This window comes from Sciurus vulgaris (genome assembly GCF_902686455.1).
Source record: "Sciurus vulgaris genome assembly, chromosome: 13".
In the NCBI taxonomy this organism is placed as follows: domain Eukaryota; kingdom Metazoa; phylum Chordata; class Mammalia; order Rodentia; family Sciuridae; genus Sciurus; species Sciurus vulgaris.
Genome location: NC_136474.1, coordinates 17,659,191 through 17,682,749, shown reverse-complemented (window position 1 = coordinate 17,682,749; position 23,559 = coordinate 17,659,191). Strand labels below are relative to the sequence as shown.

The 23,559-nt window shown below is 49.9% G+C and overlaps 1 protein-coding gene across 1 annotated transcript in view; it reads right to left on the bottom strand.

Annotated features, from left to right (window-relative positions):
- Positions 1–23,559, bottom strand: part of HABP4 (hyaluronan binding protein 4) — a 32,593-nt gene continuing 9,034 nt past the window's right edge. Inside the window, exons 3-8 of the mRNA XM_079109050.1 lie at positions 19,528–19,689; positions 19,271–19,339; positions 15,356–15,439; positions 5,023–5,194; positions 2,001–2,183; positions 1–735 (exon numbers count right to left, since the gene is read on the bottom strand). Of these exons, the coding sequence (XP_078965176.1) occupies positions 679–735; positions 2,001–2,183; positions 5,023–5,194; positions 15,356–15,439; positions 19,271–19,339; positions 19,528–19,689 (727 nt within the window). The 3' untranslated portion in view covers positions 1–678. The remainder of the gene's footprint in view (positions 736–2,000; positions 2,184–5,022; positions 5,195–15,355; positions 15,440–19,270; positions 19,340–19,527; positions 19,690–23,559) is intronic.

The window sequence follows — 23,559 nt, the reverse complement described above, 5'->3', positions numbered from 1 at the left end:
AAAGGATACACTGCTCTTTTTTGCCAGGAAATCATTTCATTGGTGGGTTACAGAACATGATTTTTAAAATCATATGCTTAATATTCATTCTAAAAGCCACCCAGCCACTAAATGTACACGTGTCTAGGTACTGAGTGTGCACACGTACACAGGAGCCACGAGGTAGTTTAATCACCATTAAGACCAACAGTGCTACTTCTTTGTCACAGATGGTGACCAAGGGCTGCATGATAGCTGTTTCAAAGTCACTGTCAAATGAAAACCAGAACTCGGGAGTTTCAGGAGGACAGAGTGTGTGAAGCAGACAGTCCGAGCGCTCGGCCGTGACTGTCCCTGTCACACCAGGGTCGACCTACACGCTAAGAGCTCAGCAGAGGACAGCGCACAGCTATTCACCCCCGCTGCCTGGAGAGTGCAGTATGTACACATTTCACACGTCGTTCCTGAACTTCGTGTGGCGTTCCTTAAATACAAAAATAGCTTTCTTCACCTGGGCCAGTGCTGCCTAAGCCAGCCGAGCGGGGGCCGGAGCCTCCACCCGCACCCAGACCAAAAAGTGCAAGAGTCACACGACACGGGAAAGCAACGTCTATTGTTCTTAGAGTCTGACTCTCTTCCCAGCAAAAGTCTCTGCGTAGGTCCGCCGTGCTGCTCCAGGTTGCCAGGGAAACGGCTCCTTCAGGCCAGAGCAGGGAAGGCTTCGGGGTCGTCGGGGTTGGGAGCCACGTCTCGTGTCTGGAGTAGAAGAGAAAGGCCCAGGTTGCGTCCCGTCCACCGTCCCCGTGTGGCCAGTACCACGAGTCCCTGTGGAGGAGCAGCCAGGGGGCCCGGCACACACCCAGGGAGGTTGCAGGGTCACCGTCGGCAGGCCTCCGAACTCCCCACAGACCCCTGCACGGGTGGGGACCCTCCCGGCTTCCTGTCAGCACAAGGGGACCTTTTTGGGTATGGTACCAACTCCATCCAATTGACATTACTACGCTCTGGGCCCGGGGCTGCAGGGACTAGGGGCAGCGCCTGTTCCCAGGAGGCGAGCCGCAGGGAGAGGCACCAAGAAGGCCAAGAACCCCACTCACAGGTGTCCTGGAAATGGGGGCCCTGCGGGGACCTCCAGCATCAAGCGTGGGGCCAGGTGCTCTGAGGAGAAGGCTCCTGAGACAGGCCTCAGGGTCCAGCTAAGAGCGTGCTGAGCCGCTGTGCGTGAGCCACCAGCGAGGGTCCCAGTGGCCCCACGCTGAGCCAGAGGTGGCTAGACTGCTGCCTGGCAGGGCGGAGCACCTTTCGGTACAGCTGGCCTCAAGGGGCCCCAAGACAGAAGCATGTGTCTGCACTGAGGTGAAGAGCCAGGCGGGGCAGCGGCTGACCCTGTGCGGCGGCAGGGGTTCAGGCAAGGGCAGCTCAGAGCAGCAGAGGGGGCTGCGCCTGCCCAGGCCACGAGCGCAGGATGGCCGCACGCCAGCACGGGCTTGGGGCTGGGGAATGATCAAAAGCAGGTGTGGCTTCTGTCCACTGAGGGGCTGGTCCATAAGCACCAGGGAGCTACCCCTGCAGATGGAGAAAATGCGGGAAGGAAGCCCTGAGCGAAGCCTGGCTGGTCGGGAAGCCGAGACTTGGCTGGAGGCTGGAGGCTAGATCTCCTCGAGGTCAACAGGAGGACCAGCGTGCTCAGGCCTGAGGTGAGGACATGGTGTGAGGAGCAGTTCGGGGCAAGTGGGGGGGAAGACGTGGGGGAGGGGTGAGTGGGGAGCAGAGCCTCGGGCAAGGGCAGCACTGTCTCCGAACCTGGGGACCAGCCCAGCCTACACCCAGCAGAAGGCAGGCTTTCTACAGGACAGGCAGGACACCGGGCCTCCCTGCAGATGCTGGGCCCGGGCTACAGAGGCTCTACCTGACTGACGTCACCATCCCTTGACGTCCAACGTGCTCACAGAACCTGACCACCCTCCAAAATCACCGCCTCCCTCAGAAGGCCACCCAGGACTGACAACAGCCCGGCTCACCACCACTTCTGCTCTGGGTCCGTAGGTCTCCGCCCTTCTGATCCGTCCCCGGCCTCCCCGGGTGCTACCTCTGGCTCCGCGCCCAGGACGAGGGAGGTTACCAAAATTAATCTCCAGCTGGGAGGTGATGTCGTTGGCGGCTTTCCGGAAAACATGAGCCTCGTCCTCCTCGGCCTTCACCATCTGAAACACAGGCCAGCAGCTCACATCTGCAGCGTCTCCAGGAACTCACCTGGCTCTGCGTCCACGGGTCGAGCACCTCTCCAGAAGGTGCCCCCAGAGCTCGGCTGCCATGGTGGGCTGGAGAGAGCCATCCCTGGAGTGTGGCCGCTGTCCCTGGGCGCAGGACTGGACGGGGCAGCCCTGCTCTGGTCTGTGCACCGGAGACCCAAAATCTTTGAACCTCTATGATTTCTACTGAGACTAAATTTCTATCCGTGTAGCAGGTTAACACATAAGATTTGACATGACCAATGTTTTAAGTGTATTTTCTGAGATCAAAGTTTTAACTTCTGCCTATTTTGTTTTATTTGTTCATAAACATTACTTTGATAAATAAGGAAAATATCAGGGCTGGGGTTGTGGCTCAGTGGTAGAGCACTTGCCTGGCACGTGCGAGGCACTGGGTTCGAGTCTCGGCACCACATATAAAGGTCCGTTGACAACTAAAAAATATTTTTTTAAAAAAATAAGGAAAATATCCCATGAACCAAACTTAATAAAGAAAGTCCCTTCAACATAGGCACTGACTGTGCACATACGATGTTTTAAGAACCACATAATTCATAAGTCATTCTGACTCCAGATGTGGGGTTCTGTAAAAACACCAAGCAGTGCTGCAGCAAGAAGCTGCTTTCAGGAACTGCTTTCCACACTTTCAAGAGGTCAGATATGTTCTGTCTTTTGTTTAAAGAAACTACAATAAATCTCATCCAAATCTGGCTTGGCTTCAATTCATAAATCTAAACCTCCAGGGAAGAAAAACATGCCCCATCGTGGATGGGATTCTCCAAAGTGCCATGGCGTTCAGTGTTCCCGCAACTCACCCCAGAAACGCAATACGATTTCCACAAGAATTCTGGTTCCTTTGGGTCACGTGTTCGTGACAGGTTTGCATTTAAAACTGTGTCTCCTTCAAGGCTTCCGGTTCAGAGGCTTTAGGTGGATGGACCCTGGAAGCTCTTAACAAGGACAGCTCTGGAGTTCTGCTCACTGGGAAGACGCCAAGCACACAGAAAAGAGCGAGTCCTGCCCCATCACTGCCCTGGCGAGCAGGCACAGCTGGTGGACGGCCTGTACCATGGAAGGATCCCAACTCCGTCCAAGGCCTGCGTCCACGCCCAGCTGCCTGGCCCTGGCCGGGGCTCATGCCGGGGCTTCTTACACACACACACACACACACACACACACACACACGCGCGCGCGCGCACGAGGTATCGTCCCAGGCTTCCTGCCTCTCAGGGCGCCCAGAACAAAGCAAACGAAGAACCCCAGGGCTGGGCTTGTGTTACTTCAAGGACAGTCTCGAGTTGGAATCTCCCAGGCCACAGATGAACAAGCACCAACGTGTGGGCTTTACCGAGACCAAGCACAATGACTCAGCTAAGCCAGTTGCTTCGGATCTTCCAGCGGCTCTCTGGAGCCAGGGAGGATGAACTGACGGGCAACTGAGGAAGAGGGCTCTATTTTTACCTGACACGTCAGCTGCGTGTTTCACAGCCTGACAGCAGTTCCACTTACAATGCTCAGAACAAAAAAGAACCAAGAAAGCAGACGAACAGGCGGCCCAGCTGGCTGGCGGCCCGCACAGCACCTCCTGCAGACGTCCGGGAGCGCCAGGGCCTCTCCCGTAAAAGGCCATTTCTGGTGGAAGATCTCAGAATGTACTAGTAAGGCCACCCAGACCTTGGGCTGACCAAAATGGTCAGAGCGGACACTACATCATAACAGACCTCTACAGAAAGTAGTCACTCCAAGAATATGACCAAAGCAAACGGAAACTGTGCTGGCCTGGATCTTAAACGTCCCACACAGGCTCAGTCACCAGCCCGTGGGGCTTCTGGGAAGGTGGGAGAACCCCTGAGAGGTGGGACCTAGAGGGAGGGAGGGAGGCCGCTGCGGATGTGCCCATTTGGGGACCCTGGGATCCTGGTCCCTTCCTGTCTGTTTCCTGGCCACCACAAAGTGGGCAGTTTCCTGTGCCCTCCTTCCACCATGATATCCTGTTTCACCAGACACCAAAGTGATAGGGCCAAACCAACATGCCAAGCAACCATGGACTGAAACCAATGGGCCAAGATAAACCTTTCTTCCTTATAAGCTGGTTAGCTCAGGTAGTTTGTTACAGTGATGCAAGCTCGTAAAAACACAGACAAATCTCTACAGCAATCTGAGCATCTAACTGAGAACCAATGAATAATGTCCAGCAGAGGACGAGTCAGCTCATCCCCATCATCTACGGTGACTAATATCAAGCTGTGATCAAGTGAGTCAAAATTCTGTAACTGGAATGCTTCAATGTAGCAGCTCAGTAACTTAAAGAGAATGTAATCAAATGGTGCCATGCCCGGCTGGCTTATCAAGATGTGGCTGTAGGTATTTTCCCCGAACATCTGTAAACACCTCTGTAACTTCAGGCAACCTTGAAGACTAAGGCCTGGGAACCCAGAGCCTCCTGACGACCCTGGAAGGCCCCTGGGAACTCCTGCGGCGTGGCAGGGGGACGAGCTGCTGACACTAAGGCACCGCGGTCCAAGGACGGTGCAGGGGAACCGCTCAGACGATCTGGGCCTGGGAAATGCAGGGCAGCCATGCTCTGAAGGGGCACGGAACAGGAGCCCTCCACTCGGGAGACAAACCGGAGTCATCTGTAAAACACAGCCGTTCCAGGCTGAGCAGAACCTGCACCGTCACCGGACGGCTTGGTGTTCCAGGGCCACCGCCTCAACTTTCCTCTGATCGCTCCTAAGCAGAAGCAAGAGTGCTGCCCCCGGCCTTGCCGTTCTCAGCAGGCAGCGCTTACATCATCTCTGTACCGCGACTTGTGGATGACCACCGCTTTGGAGGGGACCGACGACTCTGGCTTCCGAATGTTGAACTCAGGCTTCGGTCTGGTCTGCTCTTGAAGGTTTTTCCACTCGTCTAAGGTCATCTCTTGAACTTGAGTTTCCTCTTCTACCTCCAACTCAGGAACTCTGTAAAGAGGACCAGTCATGAAAAAGTAAGTTTTGCTGGGACTGAAATGTCTATTTCATCAAAGAACAAGCTCTGACCACTGGTCTAACATGCTTTGGTGGCCCTGCCCCTCAAAGGTCATTGAGAAGCCCCTCTGGGTCAGGGCTGCCCTCTGTTTCCACCATCCCGCGCATGGCTGCCAACTGAAGCGCACCCTGTGCTCAGAGCAGTCTCAAGAAGCGGGAGCGACGCCGTCCCACGGCCATCCATTAACATCGCGCGTCACCACCAGCACGTCCCTTCCAGATGGCACGACAGACAAACGAGACAACGGGGGCGAAAACGCGAGAGGCCGTGGAGGCGGGAGAATGGGGCCGTGAAGGCCGTGAAGGCGTGAAGACGCTGGGCGGCGAATGCAATCGTCTCCACGTCCTCACAACCTACTGGGGCCTCCAGGCCACCGCCCTAGTCCAGGCCCACGTCTACTACGCGTAAGCCCTGGGAGTGCGACAGCAGTGTGCCTTCCTTCCAGTGTGTTTTACACAAATTGCCACTATCAGGAATCAGGAAGGTGACATCCCCGTAGAGACTGCAGGTGGCAAAAGGTAATGTTGCACAGCATCAGCTGCATTGTGCCCATAAACCAAACCGGTCAGATGAACAAGGCGATTCCTTAAGAGGCACAACCCAGCAAAGTTTATTCAGAAGAAATGTGAATCTATAGCAAAAAACACGAACAAAATCTTCCCATAAAGAAAACTTCAGCTGGGCGTGTTGGTGGATGCCTGTAATCCCAGCAGCTTAGGAGGCTCAGACAGAAGGATCGCACGTTCAAGGCCAGCCTAATCAACTCAGGGAGGCCCTTAGCAATGTAGTGAGACACTGCCTCAAAATTTAAAAAATTGAAACAAAAAAGGACTGGAGATACAGCTCAGTGGTAAAGTGTCCCTTGGTTAAATCTACAAGTACCAAAAAGGGGGGAAAAAAAAAAAAAAAGAAAGAGAGCGTCAGATGGCTTTACTAGTGAATTCCAGATAACACTAAGAAATGCAAATTTCATACAAACTCAGAAAAATAGAAAAGTTTGGCCACTTTTCAACTCATTGCAAGAAGTTAGCATTAACTAGATACCAAAATCAGAAAAACACACTACTCAAAAGAAAAACTATAGACAATATGCCTCAAAACATTCAGCAAAATTGTAGGTAATCAAACCCAAGGAAACAGGGAACAGAGGACAACATGGGCTTACCCAGCAACGCGAGACTGATGTAAAACCCAGACACTGTAGGTCAAGTGCAGTGGTGCCCACCAGGGACTCAGCTGCTTGGGAGGCTGAGGTGGGAGGCCACCTGAGCCAGGAGCTCAATAACCAACAAGAAGCCCCACTGACGTATCACATTACCAAGTTGTAAAGGAAAACCATTTGATAATCTCAACAGATACAAAAAAAAACACTTTAAAAATTTTATTTATTTCTAACAAAAACTCCCAGTACACTAGGTACAATGGAGTCTTCTTAATCTGATGAAGAGGATCCTTAAAAAAAACCACAAAGAACCTAATTTTCTGATGGGAAGATGATGCACACCTTCCTCCTGAGCTCGATGCAGGCGGAGAGGTCTGAGCATTCCGGGCTCAGGCCAGCACCATTCAGAATTCAGAGTTCAGGGAAAAAACCTTCATATTTTGGTCAACTGATTTTTTATTTTTTTTAAGACCAGGTACCAAAAACAATTCAAAGAAGGAAAAATCTTTCCACTTGCGGTGCTGGATACCACAGGCACAAGGAGGAGCCAGACCCCTGCCTCACGCTGTAGAGGAAAGGGCTAAAAGTCTAAGACTCCTCGCAGAACATACAGGCACAGGAAAAATAAACTGGACTTCTTCATTAAACTTTTAGAAATCTGTGCTGCAAAGGATACCATCAAGTAAGTGAAAAGACAACCCTTGGACAGGGGCAGAAACTTTGCAGATCATTGATCTGGTAAGGGATTTGATACACGATCATCTGATAACGGATTAGACCCAACTAAAAACTAGGCAAGGATCTGAACAGGTATTTTTCCAAAGATTCACAAGGAGCCAGTAAGACATGCAACATCATTAGCCATCAGAGAAATGCACGTCACAACCCCAACGAGTTAGACCAGGGCGGAGCCACCAGGAACGGCTGGCATCAGCCATTTAACAAGTGCTGGTGAGGACACGCCAAAATGAGAACGCAGTGCACGCTGGGGCCACTGGAATGATGTGGTCAGCTTGGGAAGGAGTCTGGAGGCTTTTCAGAAATCTCAATGCAGAGTGAGTTTCTGGGCTGGCCAGTTTACTCTTGGATGTCTACCCAGCCAACACCCCAACACATCCACATCCGATCACGAGTGTTCCCACACCCAGAAGGTGGGAGAGCCCCGAATGTAGTGCCTGATGACCAGATGAACAAAACACAGCCATCTGTAAAGGTAGCACCCGGCAAGTAAGAGACTGAGTCCTATGCACGTGACCACATGAACCACCCCGGGAGCCGCTGTTGTGCAGTGGGCCGGCTCGCCAGCCAGGGCGCCTCTGCGCAGGACTGCGGCCACCTGAGGGGTTGGGACAAGCCAGGACCCAGCAGACCACTCCTTCTGGGACAATGAAACATTTTGGAACTAGGAATGGTGACAGCCGCGTCACACTGTGGATGTACCACATGCCAGCGGGGACTGTGCACTTCAGGAGGGTTCAAATGGTAAGTTTTGTGTGTATTTTACCACCAAGAACATGAACCAATTTTTAAAGATAACAGGCGGAAGAGAAAGAATCACAGCGGGACATCCGTGACCCGCAGGCGTGGGGAGGCGCGCTCCCGAGCAGCGGGACCAGGGCGCCGCGGTGAGGCCTGACAGAGCTGGTGGTGCTGGTGCCATGGAGGCGGGGTGACGGAAAGTCCTGGGGAGAGGGTGCTGGCCGCACACCGCGCAGCTCATGGACGCACTCGTCCTGTAGGTACAGTGGTGACTCAGGCTCTTTCCAGGTCACGGCAGTTTAAAATCAGTGATATGGAATTATCTATGGTGAACGTGTGACTGTACGGTTGGATGATTCTCTCTCAGTGGAACGGTTTAAAAGGAAACGGAAGGCAGAAGTGGGAAGGGGGCCAATCTGCACCTTCCCTGAAGGGCTGGCGTGGTGTGGGTTTCTGGGAACGAGCTGGGTAGTGACGTGAAACACGCTGGCATCCTCAGGAAGATGCCTGAGCACAAGCACGCAGACAGGCAGCAGCTGTGCCTTCAGGGACGGGTGATGGTGGAAAAGCCACTGCTCTCGGCGCCCCCAGCACACACCCTCGTCCAGCAGGGGACCTGCACTTTTATGGTGTGGAGGTCTCCACATGCAAACAAACGAGACCGATACCAGCTAGTGTGTAAATGACGCGCATGCAGAGCTGCTTGGGGGGTGGACGGACACCTACAGGTCGCCATGAAGCATGCTTGATGACAGGCAGGTCAGACGGGACATGAAGAGCTCAGGGCTTGGGTAGGAGGCATGGGTGGTTCACTGTAAAATGCTTTCAAGTGTGCTGTTCAAATCGTTTCATAACAAAAGGTAGGAAAGTACGGATTAAAATGGGTCTAACTAAATGGGCAACAATATAAAAAGATCTTAAGAAAAGTCTCTTAGCTGGGCATGGTGGCGCATGCCTGTAACCCCAGCAGCTCGGGAGGCTGAGGCAGGAGGATCGTGAGTTCAAAACCAGCCTCAGCCACTTAGCGAGGCCCTAAGCAACTCAGCGAGACCCTGTCTCTAAATAAAATACAAAATAGGGCTGGGGATGTGGCTTGGTGGTCGAGTGCCTGAGTTCAATTCCTGGTACCAAAAAGAAAAAGACTCTCTAACAGCAGAACACTGCGAACAGCTCAACCCACCCAGAGAGGAACTCGATGGAAAAATTAGGGTCTAGCCAGGCACAGACTCTGAGCAGCTAGAAAGGAAACCAGAGGTATCTCTATACACTGGAGCACCTCCCAGATACGGCAAGGAAGAGAGAGAGGTGGGAGCACGCTGTGCGGCCACCAAAGGCAGCAAGGGCACACACATGCGCACGTGCACACAGATGGGAACAAGAACTGGGAAAGAACGGGAAGAAGCGAGGTGGAAATCCATGTGTTTCAGACTGAGCCCTGGAAATCGATGTTTCTTTTACATGATTATCAAATGAAAATCAGTCTCTATCATTTGAAAGGAAAATGAATCAAAATTAACCTAAATGTTGGTCAAGCTGGTGACAGCCATTGAGAGGTTATTTCAAACGGCTTTAAATACCAATGAGACGGTTCGTCTTGTTCTGCGTGACTTCGCAGCAGCTGCTCTGCTGAAGGCAGTGTTGGTGATGCGGTCTGTGCTGCCTGGAGTGGAGTGAATGCCTAGTGGCATGTCATCACTGGGAGCCGAGATTGCCAGTGTTAGAGAGGAGAACCAAGGAGAAAGGTCAGGCGAAGAGCTGGCACGCTGAGTCCAGTCAGACAGGCCCGCGTGAACGTGCTGCGTCTGTGTGTGTACACGTCTGCCCCGCTCTGTTCACCAAATGCTCCAAAGATCAGCAGAACCCACTAGGAGTGGTTCCTCATTAAAGCTGCCGCCTTTTTAAAATTTTCATTGTAGATGGACACAAGAGCTTTATTTATTTATTTTGATGTGGTGCTGAGGGTCGAACCCACAGCCTCACTGTGCCAGGCCAGCGCCCCACCACTGAGCCACGACCCCAGCCCTATAAAGCTGCCTTCTAAAAAAGATACCCAGACAGCAAAGGACCCCATGAAAAGATGCTCAACATCCTTAGTCATTAGGGAAATGCAAACTAAAACCAGTGACCACACCTAGCCTGATGACTGAAATTCACAAAAGCTGACCCTGCTGCTTATTGGTGGGGATGTAGAAGAACGAAACTCACTTGCTGTGGGGGGAAATAACAATGGTGCCACTACGCGGGGGAAGAGTCTGGCAGCTTCCTGCAAAGGTAAAGATCCGTCTGGCACGTACGGTCCCCCCACTGACCCCAGGAATTCACCCAGAAAGGCAGGGCTGCCTAGCACAGGGAGGCCCTGGGCTGGCTCCTCAGCACAGCATAGTAATAAATAAAACAACGGTATTGTGTCTGTCTAGCACTCATCACAAGTGACTTGTCTACAAAAATGTCCACAGTAGTTTTGGTAACAAACACTGGAAGCAACACTAACGAGCACCACCTGGTGAACGGATAAAGAAACGGACCTGTCTGGGCAGAATACTTCCCAGCAACAGGAAGAGAAGCATGGAGGCATGCAGCATGCCTTGGATGAGCTCTGCAAGGGGACAGGCAGGCTGGCCACTGCATCCAGAGTCACCATTGCCAACTGATACCAGCCACAGAGAGCAGGGGCCAGTGACGGGGACATGGGACACTGGAGACTGTGCTTCAGTGCTGACTCAATCCAGCAGGTGGTCTTTAAAAGGTCTTGGAGACGATCAGGGAAGCGGGCGCTGCCTTGCCTTAGTGATGCTAAAGGGCTGTCGGACTTCTGGCTGGGGCAAGCGCATCCCTGGCAGCATGCGCTGAAGCCTGCAAACCATCTGGGACATCGTGGGTCTAGGAGGAGCTGCTGGAGGCAAGCATGCGCTGGGTGGCCGTGAGCTGATAATGCTTTAGGCAGAACAAATGACAGGGACCTTCTTTCCTTGCTTTATATGTATTTTTCTGTAATCTTTTATACAGAGCTAAAAGGAAATATTAAGTGTCATAAATCTTCATTAGGCTGCTTGTGACAGAATTAAGAAATCAGCAGAACTGGATGCTATAAATTTGGGAATTCTTTCATAACTAAGACAACCTAATAAAAGTTCATAAATTCCAGAAGTTTCAGTAAGAACAGATTTTGTGTTAGGACAACAAAGGAAGTACATATTATTAATAGGTTTTTCCGTGTGTGACATTTAGTTCATATCTAAGAACTAGATACAAAAAAGAAATGCAACCTTGGGGCTGGGTTAGCCCCGTGTGAGAGCACCAGTGTGGCCTGTGTGAGGCCCTGGGTTCGAGCCTCAGCACTGCACAGAAATAAATAAAGAAGATCCTCTGACAACTAAAAAATATTTTTAAAAAATTGCAGGGCTGGAGATGTAGCTCCGTTGGCGGAGTGCTTGCCTTGCAAGCACAAGGCCCTGGGTTTAATCCCATGCAACCTTGAAGTGACCAGGTACCTCGAGCAAAGCAGGTGGGATTCCGAGGGTGTGCCAGGTGATGCCTTCCACAAAGAACCAGCCCGACGCTGCACATCCAAGGCTGGCGTCGGGGACACAGCACGATGCCCTTCTCCTCATGACTTGCAGATCGAATGAGCCATGCCGTGCAGGGCAAAGTCCCCGAGGACGGGTGCCTTAGCCTGGTGCCCACTGAGACGAAGCTCCTGCCAGAAACGTGAGTGATGACAGTCTGGGACACGGGCTCCGTCTCCCATCAGCACTGGCGAGGACCCAGTCTTACTGGTAGGCTGGCTAAGACCAGATGCTTGACAGGAAGGGGTGCGCCTCTCAGTTCCAGGGAGGGACACCAAGCGTGTGTCTGATGCCATGCCCGCACCCAGGCTGTCCACCTACGCTCAACTCCCCCGAGTTATTCAGACTCCACGTCCTTGGTTTTAATCCTTGGAAGATCTCCCTCTCCCTCTCTCTCTCTCTCTCTCTCTCTCTCTCTCTCTCTCTCTCTCTCCTGGGAATAAGACTCAAGGTCTATAAAAGGAGATTGGTGGAGAACATTCAGGAATGAGAGGGCAAAGGAGGGCGACAGAGCTGCTTCCCTGCCCACAAAGAAGAAAATTCTCTATCAATACAGCTCATAGAGATGAAGTGGTCAGATCGATGTTAATGTGAAAAACACTGTATGCAAATTTTTTTATATACATTTGAAAGTTGTTTTTTCAAGGGGTAAGATTACAGAATAAATCAAACTGCTTTGACCACAGTTATATTCACTTAGAAACAAATGGGATAATAATAGCTGATATTTATAGTATGCTTATTTTGTGCTAAAAAGTATTCAAGTGTTCTATATTAATTATGATTAATTATCTCACAATGATTATCCCACGAGTTAGAACTAGCATCTCTATTTTACAGGAAAGAAAGCAGCAGACAGAGACAGGTCCAATGATGAAGGAATCAGGAGCCAAGTTCAAGTGCTCGCATTTCCAAAGCCTGCACTCACTGTGAGACTCAGAAAACCAGAGGCAGAGGAGGCCCTCGACCAAGATTCAGGAAGGAGGGCTGAGAAAGGCTGAGGAACGAGAGCCAGCAGATGGCTCAGCCTGAGGTGCTCCTGGAAGCACAAGACACCGAGCTGCCAGGCAGGTGTGCGAGGACACCTTTTCACCGGGACCTGAGAACAAGGACAGTGAGTCGAAAGCAGCCTCTAGAAGTAAAGCTGCACCCATCGGCCGGGTGGCTTCACACGCCTGTCATCCCAGCAGCTCGGGAGGCTGAGGCAAGAGGATCGCGAGTTCAAAGCAACCTGAGCAACTCAGCGAGACCCTGTCTCTAAATAAAACACGAAAAAGGGCTGGGGTGTGGCTCAGTGGCCGAGTGCCCCAGGTTCGATATCTGGTACCAAAAACAAACAAACAAAAAACTCTAGTAATCAGATACTTGACTGGGGCAAGTGAATTTAAGCTAATATGAGAAAATTCAAAACACAAGAACCTTGCGACGTGCTGAGGAGCCCTGCGTTAGCACGTCCAGACACATGGCCACAGTCGCCACCAAGCACCACTGCCTGGGAATGACCGAAGAGCCCACTACTACCTGTGGTGCTTCAGCGCCTCCACCAGCTCTGGGATGGGGCGAGGCCACCGTCCGCTCCGAGCTCTGCTTAGGTTGCCACCTGAGTACGTGGACGTGTCGACCGGTTCACAAAGAGCACGCTCCCTTCTAGGCACCCAGCGACGCGCTTCCCAGGATCCACACAGACTGCCGCCCCGTCTCCTTGGATGACTCACTGCCTAGCACGCACGTTAGCTGCCGAGCTGTCTGAAGAGAGAGCCAACAGCTTCCACGGTCACCGATCATTGTGGCGTTCTCCTCATGCAGCAAGTCACAGTGACGATAGGGGCATTTACATGGCACCAGGCATGCCGGGCACCGCGCTAGGTCTGCTCTTACGCACTCACACTCCACACAACGCCGTGACGGAGGTTCCTCATTACTCCCACTTTACAGATGGAGAAAACTGAGCCACTCGAGAGGGGTGAAGTCACTTTCCCAACCGCATCGACTGGCAGAAGCGGGCCTGCATTTGGCAGGGCTCGGCATCTATGCTGTCACTCACTGGACACTGGGGGTCAGATGGAGGGCGGAGAGGGCTGATGACCAAGGACAGAAGAACAGGGAGCCAACGCCGTGAAGGCCGGCTGAGGTGAGAGGGCAGGGGCAGGGGAAGCCACGTTGCAGACATGAAGTAGAAGCCGTGAGGTGCACCCAGACGCTGCAGGACCATGCTGGCCAGATCAAGGGACAGAGAACAGGAAGCCACTAGGGGTCCGAGGGAGGGCTGGCAGCGTGACAGTCAGCACGCCACATGAAAGCCACTTGGAACTACAGAGATGGTGATGACAAAGGCCTGGACTCGCAGCCTGGGAGGTGGCGGACATCAGGGAGGAGTGGATCCAAGGGTGACAGGCCAAGAAGGGAGCGCCAAGGGTGGCGCTCTGGTGTCCCAACAGCCAGGTGGCAGTGCCCTTCCACGTGACAGCAGCGCCTCCAGAGGCCCAGTGGGTGTGGGGAAAGCCATCGCTCAGCCTGGACATGTGCTCGTGAACGGCACTTGGGCTGTCAGGGCAGGTGTCCAGGAGGCAGGCGGACCAGGCCCCGGTGGAGGACAGCCAGAGAGAGACAGAGACGTGCTGGAGGCAACATGGAAAGAGCAACTGAAGCCTAAGGCACAGGTGTCAAGGACTTGAGAAGCAGCAGAGGCCTGCCTGAGGTCCGGGAGGACCAGGACAGCCGGGAGGGCATCCAGAGGCAAGCGGATGGGCCAGGCGACCTGTGAGCCGGCGAGGAGGGCCTAGGGTCAGTGCTCCTGAGCAGTCAGACTATGGCTCGGGGACAGGGGCCTGGAGTGCAGTGAGCACCACACGGGCGGGTCACAGGCAGAGTGCACAGGTGGGAAATGCGGGTCCAGGAGCAGATGCGCAGGCGAAGAGGCCGAGTGTGCCGAGAGCATTCATCAGAATGCAGGCTGGCGGGAAGAGAGAGATTACCGAAGGAGGAGCCCTGGTATTTCTTTTCTCTTCTTTTCTCTTTTTTGTGGTACTGAACCCAGGGGCCCACTGAGCCACAGCCCCAGCCCCTTTTATTATATTTTATTAGAGATAGGGTCTCACTAGGTTGCTGAGGCTGGCCTCGAACTTGCAATCCTCCTGCCTCAGCCTCCAGAGCCGCTAGGATTACCACCACCAGGCACGGTGGCGTACACCTGACTGTGGGGTTTCTATGAAGACAGGAGGAAAAGGATCCACTTTCGAGCAGGTGGAGGAGACGCGGCTCCACCTTGCTGGGAGGGGAGGAGGGAATCAGCCAGGAGCGAGCAGCAGAAGGCAGGAAGACTGCCAAGTTCCTGCTGATGGCTCCTAATTCTCCAGGACATGGAGGCAAAGCTGCATCAAGAAAGTGAAAGAGGAGGGGTGGGGACGGTGTGGGAGGGTTGCCAGGGTTTCCAGGGGACAGGGAGGAGGCAATGTCACTGAAGAGGCAGGGAAAGAGCCGGCCTCTTGGGCCGTGCCCGGGGCTCTTTTCAGAGTGATCCAGAGTTGGCAGGGGTGCTGGGGCCAGGCCCGCGACTGGCAGGGTGCTCACTCTGTGGGTGCAGCTGGACAGGAGCTGGGGTCTGCCAGCAAGGTGCACCCAAAAGACCAAAGGGAAAGGGAGTTCGAGGGCCAGAGACGGACGGGCATCCACACAGCCCAGAGGAGAGGGTAGGTGGGTTAGGAGCAGCCGGCAGAAGCGAGGCTGTGGGAAATGGCCAGATACTTAACCCAGCATCATTAAAAATCACTCATTAGATTACTTGAACATAATTAACAAATTAACAAGTTCAGCCCTGTGATGTGACTAGGGCCAAACTCTTATGGGTATAGGCCTCTGGCCCAAAGGGAGGAGGAAGAAGCCCCTACTTGGCTGGAGATTCCTCTTCCGGGGTGCCCTGGGACTCCTGCATCGCCGTGGTCTCCTCCATGGGGGCAGTCAGCTCCGCATCACTGAAAAACAGCAAGAGCGTCTCTGGTTACACAGGAACGTGCACATTGCCGCTCTATGTATTTAAGACACCTTTAGGGTCCTTTGCTTACAGGCATATTCTTCAAGGAGCCACATACACACAGTCCCCACATCAAAAAGAAAGAATGAAGTGGTCTGAACTGCTTATTTGCATAAATGACTTGCAAAATTATTAAAGTTCTTTGGTAAAAATGATTCTGCAAATGATCTACAAATAAAAAACATTATAAGTTATTAGGAAAAAATATTCAAAACATTCAAAACTCTTTTTTTCTTTTTTCTTGGTACCAGGGGTGCTTGACCACTGAGCCATGTCCCCAGCCCTTTTTATGTTTTATTTAGAGACAGGGTCTCACCAAGTTGCTTAGGGCTTCGCTAAGTTGCTGAGGTTGGCTTTGAACTCAGATCCTCTGCCTCAGTCATACAATTTACAGGTGTGCACCACTGTACCCAGCTCAAAACTCTTATTATCCATTTTTTAAATGGAGCCATAAGAATTCTTAAAGTATAAGTGTAAGTGATTTATTAAAAATAGGATTATGTGGGCTGGGGATGTAGCTCAGTTGGTAGAGTGCTTGCCTCACTTCACCACGCACAAAAAAGAAAAAAACCCACAAAAGGTAGGATTATGTCATATCAAACGATTTGAAAATGGCAATAACATGGAAACAGATCCTGTGAACTGAGCACACAAGACTACAAATAAGCTGGTGGTCACTGCTCCAGAAAGACAGCACCGTGTCACACTGCTTCACACCCCGCGGTCCCTAACAGCCAGCGAAGATCAGAAATGATGGCATGAGGAAAATTAGCTTGAATTTGAATTCACCTCTTTTCATTTTTATCTGAACGTTGATCCTAACTGAACAAAAGCAATTTCCCTTTCAGTAAACTGCTAAAAACTAAATGTCCATTAGAAATATTTTACAGTCTACAGACAGAATCCAGCTTTGTTTTTAAATCCTGGGTCAGGAAAAATGTTTCCATAGGGGCTTTAAAAGTAAGTTAAGGAGCTGGGGTTGCAGCTTGGTGGTGGAGCGCTTGCCTAGCACATGTGGGGCACTGGGTTTGATCCTCAGCACCACATAAAGATAAATACATAAAATAAAGGTATTGTCCATTTATAACTGAATATGTATATATATAAAAAAGTTAAAAACTAAGTTACAACACGTAAGTTGAACTGTAATAACAGATCTTCTCAATTTTTTAAATTCTCAGCTCCAAGCAACTGTAGTTTTTTATTTTAATTTTTAAAAAAATATTTTATTAGGGCTGGGGAGATAGCTCGGTCGGTAGAGTACTTGCCTTGTAAGCACAAGGCCCTGGGTTCGATCCCCAGCACCACAAAAAAAAAAAAAAAAAAAAATTTAGTTGTAAATGGATACAATACCTTTATTTAATTAATTCATTTTTTATGTGGTGCTGAGGATCGAACCCAGTGCCTCACATCTACTAGGCAAGTGCTCTGTCACCGAGCTACAGCCCCAGTCCCAAAACCTGTTTTTTAACACAAAATTTGATTAATTATCTTTTCCTTAAAAAAAAAAAAGGATCCTCAATGAAATGCTGGGGAGGGGCACAGCAGCTGGTGGCCAGCGGAGGCCCTTCAGGAACCCACACCCGCATGTCAGCGCCCAGTGGGTGCCTGACTTAAGCACCCAGCTGCCTGAATGCCAGCAGGAGTCACAGGGCTGGCGGACAACTTTCTCTTGATTCCCTTGGCCACCAAACAAACCAACGGGTTAAAAAAAAAAAATAGGTTTACTGCAGTTTATACATTTTCACAATTAAAAATCATACAAGTGTTACAAAAATACAGGGAAGAAAAAGAAACAATACAAAAAACAGACTGGGAAAATCAGCATTTCTTAAACTTAAACAATTATAATTTCATGGAAAAGAAAAATCATAGGTCTCCCCCTTGTGTTGACCTAGGTTATTTTATGAATAAACAACCTAATGTGCCTGTAGCTCTTATAGACCAAAACTACATCTGACCAAAACTATACAAGTTTCAAAACTGGCTACAATTTATTTTGACAGTATTTTTCCAGAGGCTGAGGCCAGCCTCAGCAACTTAGCAAGACCTGGTCTCAAAATAAAGCATAAAAAGGGGCTGGAATGTGGTTCAGTGGTTAAGCAGCCCTGGGTTCCATCCCTGGTACCAAAAAAAAAAAAAACAAAACAAAACAAAAAAAAACACAAAGGAAATCGCCAATGTTGAATTCATTCCAAGAAAGATGGAGCGCAGGGCCACCCTGCACTGTGACTTCAGTTACACTAGGCAGAAAATGCCTGTTTGTGCATAGATGGTTCACGAGAGGATGCAGCCACTTGAAGGCCTTGCTTCCTAGCTCAGATTCAGACCCCACACTTAAGACAGATGTTACTTGATAGCAGTGTAAGACTGTCTTACTCTTTACAATAAAAGTTGGAAGGTAGCTTTATTGAAAACTGCATTCGCAGGTGCATATTGCAATTGTTAACAAAATATTGGTTATACTTTTTAATTATTACAGATGGGGAAAAAAACATTTTCAGCATATCTGTTTTCACACTGTCAAACTATCAAAGAGAACCTATGATGCTGGAAAAGGCTCAGTCGTGGCAGTTTGAAAGCATCTTATCTTTAATTTTAGTCACTGTTGCTGACAAGGCCAAAGTTGGCCAGCATAAGTAACTACTTGGACCCAGGTGACTTTAAATCAGATGACTTGGAGGGTGACTGTACTACATTTTCAAAAAATGTGTTATTAAAGCAAAATAAACAAAAATCAAAAGATTTGTCACTGAGGTTCTATGGAACCCAAGATTGAGAAATGCTCACTAGATTTCTCTTCAAGGACAAGCAGATGAGCAATGGTAGCAAGCCCAATGTTGTCTTTGGTCTCACTTCGTACATTTGTTCTCTAGGACATCAATTTAAGAAAAACGAGTTTATGTGCAAGGAAGAACCAGATCCTCCCTAGCCTGCAAGCGTCTGGAAAGCTGGCCCAGCAACAGTACCCTGCAACGGAGCACCTCCCTCCTCCTCTGCAGACACCAGGATGGCAGGACCAAGCACCCCCTGCACCCCCAGCAAAGTGGCACAGATCCAAGGCACCACAAGCCTCAAAGAAATGGCTAACATCAGCTTTAGGTGAAACCTGTCTTGAAGCTTTGACCAGCAAATGATTTTATAAATCAAGATGCAATATCAAGGATCTACAAGAACTCTGGAAGGTCACAGAAAAATACGGAATATGCAGGAATTTCAAAAGCTGATTTGACATGTATAGATATACCATGCTATGTGCCTGGGGCATCAAAGATGTGGTCATCTGTCACAAACTTGTTTGGCTAAAATGAGATAAAATAACAGACCTTTAAGAGCAGTTTCAAACCTAAATTCAAAACAGCGAACGTGTTTTAGTATATGTGCTGTCGAAGTGAGCACAAATGAACGTGTTTTTAAAATGACCTCTTGCTGGGCTAGGTGGCTGTCACCTGTCATCCCAGCAGCTCAGGAGGCTGAGGCAGAAGGAGCCTGAGTTCAAAGTCAGCCTTGGCAACTTACCAAGGACCTAATCAACTCAGCAAGACCCTGTCTCTAAATAAAATACAAAAAAAGGGCTGGGATGTTGCTCAGTGGTTAAGCGTCCCTGGGTTCAATTCCCAGTTCAAAAAAAACCTGGTTTTTGAAAATGAAGTCCTCCTTCAAGAGGACTTTTGCAAAAAAAAAAAAAAAAAAAAAAAAAAAAAAGCAAATAAAGATGCAGAGGTTCCCACGGAACGGGAGGCTCCCGAGGACACACACATTTGCAACTTACCTTGTATCTCTACCGGATCCCCAGGTGCGAACGCCACCTCCACCTGTGCTGTCTTCAGTTCTGAGAGCTCTAGAGAAAGAAAGAATATTCCCTAAGCTGGAAGCTGGTCTCGTAGACGACGAAAGATGTCCAGGATCAGCTTCTCACAAGAATTAACAGAAAGCCCACTAAATATTAACACATAATACCTGTACACACACTTGTGCTACGTGCTGCCGAAAGTCGTGAGTGGAAAGGGCATTCACAAGGAGACTTACGTCTTGTCGTTCCCAGCGTATCTTTCAAAGTCTCGTTTCCCTCTCGGGTCAAAGGTGTCGACAGCTCTGCTCCCAGAACTGCCTCTGCCTCTGCCGCGCATGCCCCCTCTTGGGCCTCCACGTCCTCTCGGAGGTCTGTCTCGATCAAACCTGTCAACTGGTCTAGGAAGAGGGGCTTTAATAAGGCGTGGTGAACTGGACTAAAGGCCCAAGACCTGTTTGAGAAAAAAACTGCACACGAACATGGTGGCTACAGTGCCCTGGGAAGAGGGCAGCCGGCGAGGTCCACCAGCCTTCACTGCACCCACCCGGCACCCTGCGCATGGCACTCGCGGTGGCTCGGCTCTCAAGGCCACCAGAGACCCAACAGAGTAGGTAGGTGTGGCTCATGGTCAAGGTCTGGCAGAGCTGCTAAGTGGGGTCAGTGCTGATCCTGGACAGGCCTTGAACTAATCTGGCCAGGCCTCCTCTCCACCCGGGCTCTGGTTTCCTCCTTTACAATCGGGGATGGTCGCTAAGGAAACCCCTAGGCTCATTCCGGGCCCAGTGCTAACCTTCGCTCATCCAGAGTGTTTAAAAGAAATGGCTCAATCAAATCATGAAATCATTATCACCACCTCTCCCCACCACGCAGCCAGCTGGTGACGTCTGGGATTGACGACACTGACCTGCCACAACCTGACTGCCACCCTGTGCTCTTCATTAACTTCCAAGGACAGTGGAGACCTGTTCGCTAGCCGCCTCTGGATTCCCTCTCCCAGCCTGGCCTTAAAAGCGCCATCTCTCAGTGCAACACCCACGTGTGGCACCAAGTCCTCAGTGCTCCTCAGTCCCCCACCCCACTGTGGGGACGCACCCCGCCCTGGCAGAACCACTGGGGTGCCACCGAGCCAGCCCCTAGCCCTTTGGCTCGGCTGCGTCAGCATGCCCAGCTCCCTCCCCGCCCACGTCCTCCTCCTCCTCCTCCTCTGATGCCACCTGGCCTGTCTCACATGGGCCTCCCAACCCCAGGCCATGAAGGCAGTCACATCCTGGACATCTCCAGGCCCGGCTGGGACAAGGCCAGTGCTGACCCTGGCGCCGGCTCTGGTCACTGACACAAGGTCAGAGAAGTCATGCCACTCCTCCTGCGTCCAGCCTCACCTCCTGCCTCCAGCCCCAAGGGCACCCCACCCCTCCGCCACCAGACTCGCTCCCCCAGGAAAGGACCACGTCTTGTTTGTTGCTAGAACCCTCGTTTAGTATAGTAAGTTTTTAAATTTTTTTAAATATGTATACTTGTTAGTTGGCAATGGGCCTTTGTTTATTTACATGCGGTGCTGAGAATCAAACCCAGTACCTCGCACATGCTAGGCAAGCACTCTGCCACTGAGTCAGAATCCCAGCCCAAAATATTTTTGTTTTTATTAAATGTGAAGTCTTTTTTAAAATTATTTTAAAAAATAGTTTTATATAGCTTTGTATTTGTTCTTTTTAGCTACACAGGCTGGTGGAGTGTACTGTGACATATCATACATACGTAGAGTGTGACTTATTCTAATCAGGATCCCGTTCTTGTGGTTGTATATGATGTGGAGTTTCGCTGGTTGTGTATTATATATGAACTTAGGAAAGTTAGGTCTGATTCATTCCACTGTCCTTCCCGTTCCCATCCCCCCAAGCTTTAAAATTTAATTAGGATTTTAAAAACATTTAAAGCAACAACAAACTACTTGTCCTGGCATCAAGAAACCCACTGGCATTAGTCACTTAAATACCTCCACTAGAAGCCTACTTTTATGGATAAAATATTATATTAACAAGTCACTAGAGCCTGGTGCGGTGGCCCACACCTGTAAGCCCAGTGGCTCAGGAGGCTGAGGCAGGAGGATCTTAAGATCAAAGCTAGCCTCAGCAACTGAGCAAGACCCTGTCTCAAAAAAGTAAATAAATAAATAAAAAGGGCTCAGGGGTTAAGCAGCCCTGGGTTCCATCCATCTACCAAAAATATAAAAAGCCACTGTGTGTAAAATAAACAAAACTCACAATTTTCCTTACTCAGGAAGATGAAGTAACACAGAAGGAGCAATGGTCACTTTTATGCCAGTCTCTCAAAAGAAACAGGAGCCTATGCAAACTCTCCAAGTTGGCTTCTGTGTCTCCACCTCCCTCAACCCAAGCCAAACTCTTAAATAGAAATCTTTGTAAAACCTAAGTCTAAACCACAGTCAGTATCAAAAGAAGGGTTCTGGGTTGGGGAGATAGCTCAGTTGGTAGAATGCTTGCCTTGCAGGCATGAGGCCCTGGGTTCAATCCCCAACACTGCCAAAAAAGAAAAAAGAAAAAAAAGAAGGGTTCTAAAACAGTAAATAACAAAAGGAAAGTAAAAGTAAACTCTTAGCTGGGAAGTGCAACAAGTCAATAAAAAGAAAATCCTTTAGAATAAGAGTGATTGAGCCAGGCGCAGTGGTGCACGCCTGTCATCTCAGTCACTTGGAGGCTGAGGCAGGAGGATCCAGAGTTCAAAGCCAGCTTCACCAACCTAGGTAGCCCAAAGCAACTCAGCAAGACCCTGTCTCTAAATAAAATAAAGAAGGGCTGGGGATGTGGCTCAGTGGTTGAGCGCCCTGGGTTCAATCCCTGGTACAAAAAAAAAAAAAAAAAGTGATTGAAATCAAGGCTAAAAACATAAAAACAGCCCTGCATGTTCTGGAACACTTTAATCCTTGAAACCATTTTTTTTTTTTCTTTATTCTGCAGACTTCCTGGTTCCCCAATTAAACATATTCCTGATCACTTCTTTGTAATCCCTTCATTACAAAATGTATCTTCATTTATCTTAAAAGGTTGGTGAGGACTGAGTAATCCTAGGCTGCACTTAGCAAGTTTTATTTGACAAACTCACAGGCAAAAAGAATAAAACGAATGCAGCCAAGGGTTTCGGCTATGTTCACCTCTAACTCACTCTTCTGTGACAACCCCAGAGCTGAGGTTTGTGTCTGGTGTCCCCCAGAGGCCCATGGATTAAAGGCTTGGTCCCCAGCAAGAAGTGCTACTGGGAGGTGGTGGAAACTAAGAGATGGGACCTGGTGGGAGGTTTTAGGCCATGGGATGTGCCCTTGAAGGGGACTGTGGACCCTGCTCTCTTCCTCTTTCTCTCTTTCATCTGGCCATGAGATGCATGGGCTGCTTCTGTCATGTGTCTCTGCCATGTGCTACCTCATCACAGGTCTGAAAGCAACAGGGCCACTCTTCAAAGCTACAAGTTCAAAATAAACCTTTCATCATTTTAAGTCGATTATCTCAGTTATTTTGTTACAGTAAGGGAAAGCTGGTCAACATAACTAATGAGACATGAATATCTGTTTTACAGATAAAGAGACTGAAGTTCATAGACTGGGAATGAGAAGTTAGTGTTTAATGGACACAGGGTTTCAGTACAGAAGATGGAAAGGGTCTGGGGTTGGGTACACAACAATTTGAATGTACTTAATGTAACAGAATGGTACACTTGGGTAAATTTGACGGGTATATTGTACCACTTTTTTTTTTTTAAAGCTTATTTTGGGGAGAAAGGTAGTTAAATATCTGAGTAAGTGGCTCTTTCATGATTGGAACTGATTTCAAGTGACTAGCAGAAAACTGCAGAAAGGAAGAGCAGAAATTACTCAGACCCATTTCTTAACAGTCTATGTTCTAAGAGTTCAAGTAAGTTTATTTGGAGCCTAAGGGAACATTTCTGCTGCATTAGAAACAATACATTTCGTGGGCCACGTGCTGTACCTCACCTCAGGCTCTTAGACACGCTGGGAGTCAGCCATGGCATGACTTCCCAGGGGAAACGTGCCGTCTCGGTGGAATAAAACCCACGCCAGCTGCCACCAGCGTGCGCCCTGCTGAAATGTGGGTCCTGTTTCCTCATCTACAAATCAAGAGGACTGACTGCAGACAGACTTCCAAGATTAGCGAGGTTCTACAATTCTGTCCAATAAATACGTATCATAGGGATTCCAGGGGACACCAGTTTTCAGTATCGAATCAAGAAACCCAACT